The sequence below is a fragment of the Acyrthosiphon pisum genome, chromosome A1 (assembly GCF_005508785.2).
Source record: "Acyrthosiphon pisum isolate AL4f chromosome A1, pea_aphid_22Mar2018_4r6ur, whole genome shotgun sequence".
Classification (NCBI taxonomy): domain Eukaryota; kingdom Metazoa; phylum Arthropoda; class Insecta; order Hemiptera; family Aphididae; genus Acyrthosiphon; species Acyrthosiphon pisum.
This window is the reverse complement of record NC_042494.1, coordinates 103,599,410-103,606,899: the sequence shown is the minus strand read 5'-3', so window position 1 is coordinate 103,606,899 and position 7,490 is coordinate 103,599,410. Positions and strand designations below refer to the sequence as shown.

The 7,490-nt window shown below is 27.3% G+C and overlaps 1 protein-coding gene across 2 annotated transcripts in view; it reads right to left on the bottom strand.

Annotated features, from left to right (window-relative positions):
- LOC100569509 (ABC transporter G family member 23) overlaps nucleotides 1-7,490 on the bottom strand; it is a 36,392-nt gene that overhangs the window by 4,750 nt on the left and 24,152 nt on the right. For both annotated transcript variants that reach the window (XM_003244914.4, XM_008185474.3), the window contains 7 exons: nucleotides 6,834-6,966; nucleotides 4,946-5,100; nucleotides 2,574-2,681; nucleotides 2,422-2,512; nucleotides 2,207-2,341; nucleotides 1,985-2,118; nucleotides 1,422-1,653 (listed from right to left, as the gene is read on the bottom strand). In XM_003244914.4, coding sequence (XP_003244962.1) covers nucleotides 1,422-1,653; nucleotides 1,985-2,118; nucleotides 2,207-2,341; nucleotides 2,422-2,512; nucleotides 2,574-2,681; nucleotides 4,946-5,100; nucleotides 6,834-6,966 — 988 coding nt within the window. The remainder of the gene's footprint in view (nucleotides 1-1,421; nucleotides 1,654-1,984; nucleotides 2,119-2,206; nucleotides 2,342-2,421; nucleotides 2,513-2,573; nucleotides 2,682-4,945; nucleotides 5,101-6,833; nucleotides 6,967-7,490) is intronic.

Sequence of the window (7,490 nt, the reverse complement as noted above, 5' to 3'; positions counted from 1 at the left end):
ATGCAATAACATCTGAAGCTCCCAAACAAAAATACAACACAATATTAGACACAAAAAAACACATAAAAACAATCACACGAAATATATGGCAAAATCACTGGCTAAACCAAAACACAAAATTACGTGAAATAAAACAAAATATAAATCCCTGGCCACAACACGAAACATCAAGAAAAACAGAAATAATAATAAACCGACTAAGAATCGGACACATCCACATTAAACACGGACACCTTATGAAGAACCAACCACCAACAGAATGCACCACATGCGGAGTTACCCTCACAATAAAACACATTATAACTGAATGCCGATCAACCGAAAAAGCAAGAGAAAAACTCGACATACAAGCCAACATGTACGAAGCAATAGGACTTGACTGTCAACCTGAGAGAATCATGACATTCCTAAAGAACACCGGAATAGAAAAATTTATTTAAACAAAATATTTAGTCATAAGTAACAATTCCCCCCCCCCCCCAATTATTGTAACCAAATTGTAAGCCAAAAATTAAAAAGACATTAACAAAATTATGTAAAAAGCTAATGGCCTATGTCGCCGAAGCTACACAAAGATCAATAAAAAAAAAAAAAAAAAGAAAAAGAAATACATATAATAATTACACTATATTATTACTGAGCAAATGTCGGGTATGTATATATTCAACATATTGATATATTCATTTTTATAGGTATTGAATTGTTTTTTATGATTTTGAAAATCAAAAATCAGCAATTCAAATGTTATGTTGTACCCATATAAGAAAACAAATCTTATATTGTAAGTTTCAGAATAAAGTTAAAGACATTGGAAGAATATGGTAGTCCCTTGCATGTATTCCATTGAGACCACACATGGCTTAACGTTGTTAACCAAATATGATTCAAAATAAATGAAAAAAAAAAAATAACAGAATATTTGTTGCAAATATTTTTATATCATACCATATTATGCACAGCACAAAGTAATGGAATTTAATATAATATACCTTGTCAACTATGAGCATATAATATTTCGTTTATCAAAGAATATTATACATTTATCACACACACCTGCAGGGTCATTCAAATTTTTATACCCAACAAAAACGGTAAGGATTATGATATTAAGTACCTGCGTAATTATTGTACCCAACTCTTAATCCCTAGCATTTTCGTAATGTAAAATTTGAATGACCCACATATACATGTATAATATGAACACGTATAAATAGTATATACGGGTGAATAAAATAATTTGAAACTAGAAAATATTACTTTTTTTAAATCCTTTTTAATACTTTAATTTGTAAACATATTAATAGAATAATTATGCATTTATACTTAGGTAAACAAACAAAAAAATAAAATACATTAATTTAGTTAAAACGACCGACTCGTCGTGTCACTATTTTATCAATACAATAGGCAGGTATACTTACAATATTCATTGATTTAGTTTTTATTTGATCGACATATGCACAACTCATTATTACGTCATCAGGATTATCGAGGAAACATCCTTTGTAGTATTCAGGTTTACATTCTCCAGGTTGTCTTTGTTGCATTTCTTTATTCACCACCGCAATGTATAGCCCTTTGGGATCATGACCAATTGCTAGGTTAAAAAAATAAGTTTGCACTAGAGGCAGTAGAAACAGAAAAAGTAAAAACCTACAAAAAAAAATATATATATTCATAAAATATGTAAATATTAAACATTGAATTAGGTAATAAATGTATGGTAAGAATAGTATTTTCTCATTAAAATAATATATTTAGATATATTTCTAATATCGTGCACAATAAATATATTACCCAGTCTGATTTAATATTATATACATATAAAGGTATTCAAAATCACTATCATTATAATGCGATTTTTAATATTTACCCCAATTATTACGTATAAGCATTTTAAAATGTACATAATTTTTTTACACAATATTTTACATTCAACACTTAATTTTTCATTTGATATAATATAATTATCGTTTTTACTTACATCTTTTGCTGAAGAAGCAACGATACATTTTTGTATAAGAGACAACTCATTCGGTTTAATCGGAAGAACCCGTCATCAAATTTTAATTTTGTGCTGCATTTTTTGGCAGCTAACTTTTTGAATGAATCATTAACCTGAAAGCCAATAACCGAAAAGTTTATTGGTCGCGTTCTATTTCTTATATGATTAGTTATGTTTATAAGTATGTGCAATTATAGGCACCTGGGTATTTGAAGATGTTTCTTGTTTATAACTTAGTGTCAAGAAGGCTTCTTCTAAAGTAGCTGAATTACATCGTGCTATTAAAGTTTCTGGTGAATCTTCAGCCAATAAAATTCCCCCCCTCATCATTCCGATCTAATATTAAAAGCGAATTGTTTAATTATTATTATTATTATTATTGAACAGCTAATAAACTATATTATTATAAAACTCACTGTATGAGCTTGTCTCGCTTCTTCAATATAATGTGTCGTGATGATTATTGTTTTTCCTCTCTCGGCGAAGGATACCAAATGGTTCCATATACTGTAAATATCATGATGGGTTTAATTTATAAATCATCTAAAATATTAATTGTACAATATACCTATGACTTAGAACTGGATCTAATCCGACAGTAGGTTCATCTAATATTAAAATATTTGGATTATGCAAAAGAGCAACCCCTAATGACACTCTTCTTTGTTGTCCGCCACTAAAAAAAAAACAATTATAATTTATTGAATTATTATTTTTATTATTATTACAGATTTAGAATTTGAATGGAAAGCTATAGCCTTGCTCAATGTTCCGTGAAAATGTATATTTTAAAAAATAGTTGTCTTGGTATTTTCTGTAATAAATTGTTATAAGTTATAAACAGTCCTGTAAAGAATACTTTTAAAAAGTACTTGAGTAAATACTCAAATACATTTTTTTTAAATATTTAAGATACTACTCAAATACTTTAATTGTAAAGTATTTCAAATACTACTCAAATACTTTAATTGTAAAGTATTTCAAATAATACTCAAATACTTTTATTTTTTAAGTGGGTTTCTAATTATCGTAATATAAACACATAGGTAGTAGGTAATCTAATGGTTATCTAATAGTTTTAACGGGAATATTGTTATTCAATATTCAATAACTTTTTTTAGAAATCTGGTTTTCACAAACCTTTGGGCTTCGGCTAACACAGAAATACAGAATATTAAATAAAACTATTATTCTATTATTGTAGTTAACAATAATATATTTCCAACCAATTATTTGGAATAAAAATAAAATGTTTGAAATAAAAAACCAAAGTATTCAATACCAAAAAGTATTTAATACAAAAAAAGTATTTAAAGTACCATTCAAAATACTTCATGCTGAAAGTATTTAAAAAGTTATTCAATACTTAAAAAAGTATTTGAACACTTTTCCTCAAATACTTTTACTTAAATACTTTACAGGACTGGTTATAACTAATATTATGGATTAGCAAACTTAAAATAGGTATATCTACGTTTCATGTTAAATTCTTCCAAAGTATAAAGTCACATTATTTAATAATATAATTTATTGCAACAAATTTTACGAGGAGGTATTAAGAGCTTATAAAAAAATATTATGTTAGGATTTATATAGAAATATTATCATGATTTTCATCGAAATAGCAATAACGAAGGTCATTACGTTTTATAACGTTACACCCTGCATATGTTCAGACCAAAAATTGTTCAATATTGGTAACTTTAAATACGTATTATAATATAACACAGCTCTAGGAAAATAGATCCCAGGTAATCACAAATAATTAAACATTATCAAGTTTTTAAAGTTTTTTCTCGGAAAATAAATTTTTCTCTACACATACAAAATTATTGGGTAATTTTAATCAATTATAAAAGTTCAAATAAATAAATCTTATAAATTTCGTTAATATATTTCGTAATAATTAAAAGTTGCAGGAGTAGAGATTATAAAAACTGAAAAATAAAACAAATATATGGTTAAACTTATACCTTATGAACATCCTCAGCCCAAAATTAAATCATATGCAGAAGAAATTAAAAATCAAAATTAACCTTCAAAATCTATTTTTTATATTTTATCACAATTAATTTTAAATTTAAATGCAATAATCAGTCTACAAATTGACCTTCTTTATTCCATATTATGTGTATTTATTGCCATAAACAATATCTGTCCTTAGTCAATTTGTTTTTAATATTTCCTTCATTAATATAATTTTCAACTATAATATTTCTTTATTATTGCTACAATCAAAATTATACACAATATAATATTATGACATCATGTTATATATTTGAATTAATTGTTGTAGTTGAGTTATCAACTATCATAGTTTTTATTAGTAGCTAATAAAATCAAACAAAAAGAGAGAATTAATATAAGTTTAATAATTTCACTTTAGAGTTCACCTAGAGGCACTCAAGTACATAGTACATAATTTATGTTAAAATTATACCAACGACCTTAGCAACTCGGAGGGGTTAAGTAATTATAATAATATGTAATATGACGTATTATATTTATTTTTGCGAAAGTAACATAACCTATTATAATATTATTAGACTTTTATGTCATGAACATTATTTCAATCCAATGGTTTGAAATGTAAAATATTTCTTCTAATCGTATTCGGTTTTAGAAGAACAAAGACAGAAAACAAGTGTTTTCTTTGAATAAGCCATTGAAAGCTCTTTTAATATCCAATGTAACATGACTCATGAGTACATATTGTATTTCCAAATTTGTCATTATTTTTAAAATTTACAAATTAGTTTTTTCGAGTTAAAACGTATAAATGGTAATTACATAAAGTAGGTACCTATTACAATAATAAATAATAAACTGAAAACAATACAATTATTGTAGAAACTTTAAATAAATCGATTGAACAATACTTAAAAGAACAATTAAAATCGAAACGAATATTTTCTAATAATGATTTTTAATAATATTTACCTAAGCGTTTCAACCAATCTATTATCAGATGGAAGTTCCAATAGTAATGATAATTCTTTGGTCCTTTTTGCGATTTGTTCTTTATCCATGTTAAGCATAACACCATAAAACTTATACGTTTGTGCTATTGTTAAATGTTCGTGTAAATTTAAATCCTGAAATAATAAAAATGTTCAGAAGATTAATATAATAGGTGTATCGTTTAAAATGTATTACGTATTTTCTATCAGAAACAAATTCAATAACATTTATATTTTTTTAACTGTGTCAAAACACATGCGAATTATTTAACGTCAGTACCTATATTATTTTAATATAAACATTTAGCCTGCATACATTTGTCACTCGTTTATGTTAATTCTTTTAAAGGAACTAAATTTAAATATCTAGAAAAATAGATAGGTACGATATTCAGTTGTGCAAGTCATCTGAGCGCACGGTAGTGCGCCAGCCTAAGTTCCAGCAATGCCAGTGTATCTTTACACGAACCAATTCACCCAGTTTTTCTAACATATATACCTCTGTTTCCTCTTAAGATAAACTTTTGAAATTTAAAACACAGATTAATCTCGAGTATTTTAGGACGCTGTAAGCAAATGAACCCTTAATATTGTTCCATTTCAAAATGGGAGGATTTCAAAATATTCAAAATTGTTACTGACTCACTCACTGATCATCAAAACTCAGAAAAAAGAAAAACGTTTAGATTTCTTCTCAAAAAAAGTCAGTGAATCATACTAGTGGTATCTACATTGCGGGCAAGTCTAGTTTATGCCTCATTCAAAAACTGGCATAAAACATCATTATCGAATGTAATCGCACTTATGACTTACTTGGGTGATGGGGAGATAAGAACTCAGAAAAAAGTTAAAGGTTTAGATTTTTTCTCAAAAAAAGACAGCGAATCATAATAGTGGTATCTACATTGCGGCCAAATGTAGTTTATGCCTCATTCAGAAACTGGCCAAGTGTTAAATAATAAACATAAAAGAGGAGTGTTGCTCTTTAATGTGGGAGTGCAGTGAGGTTATGAATTAAAAAATAGCAGACTTGGCCACAATGTAGATTTCACTGCTTTCATAGGCTGACTTTTTTGGTAGGGAATTTGGAACTTGGCATTTTTTCACGGTTATGTTTTTGTTGAGGTATACTATACACTGAAAAACTCAGATATAAAATACTAAATATTAGCTTAACTTGGGAAAAATTATTACTCCACAATCGTCTTACAGGCATTAGTTTTCACCTAATCTGGTTTCCTATTCAGAATAAATTGACATGATACTATGTAACATGCACACCCGACTAACTAATTCGAACATGTTATATTCGTATTAAACAGTTGTCCTTAGAAAAAAAAATTAAATTAAAGTGCACAATATCGAGTTGAGAAAAAATGGATTTTGGATCTAATAACAATTTTTTTTTAACATTTATTGGAATATTATAAACAATCTGTAATGGTATTTACAATATGCATATGTGCGAAGAAAAATAATATGTATATGTACAAAACGTGAAGACGTGATGAGAGAAATCACCCAGCAGTAACATTCAGAAATAAAAATTTAAAAAAAATAAAAATAAAATAAAATATGGGAAATATTATAATTCTAGATTAAATCGATATTATACTAGTGTCCAATACCTAGAAAATGTATTCACACCAAATATATCAATCGGGGCTAACCATAATTCCAAGGGTTTTTGATCTCTATAGTAGCACTTCAATGTTCAATGATAAACATAAAACTGACCCGTTAGACATTTATGGGTACCTAACAATATCCACTTTAACAATACCCATACATGGTTTTCGTGATATATGTATATATTTTTATCACCCAATGGATATGATTTCAAAAAAATAATATACTGAAATTCTTACTTGTGGCATATATCCGATATCTTCTCTTTTAAACGCCTTCACCATTATGTGACCAGAGTCCAATTCACTTCTACCGACTATGCAGCTTAAAAGCGTTGTTTTACCACATCCACTTGGTCCCAAAAGTCCATAGCTGAAAATAACGTATAAATTGAAAATATATTAGTTTTATTTTATTTATAGTAGTAATATTTTATTATTTTAAAAAGTACAAATTACAAAAAATTAAATAAAAATTCGTGTCTGTGACTATTCCAAGTGTTATTTTAACATTAGACTAATACATACATAATATAATATTTTATATTCATCCCCACCACAGTATTTTATTAAAGTCAGTGGTGTAGCTAGGAATTTTGGAGGGCTATATTTTGTCGGAAAATATTTTGTTGGAACTGTATTTTGTCTGAAAGTGGTTTGTCGGAACCGTATTTTATCGGAACTGTATTTTGTTGGAAAAATAATGCATCGGAAAGTATTTTGTCGGAACCGTATTTTGTCGGAAAAATAATTCATCTGAAAATATTTTTTCGGAACCGTATGTTGTTGGAAATATATTTCGTCGGAAAATATTTTTGCAGAAAAATAGTTTGTCCGAAAATATTTTTTCGGAACCGTATTTTTTTGGAAAAGTATTTTGTCGGAAATGTATTTCGT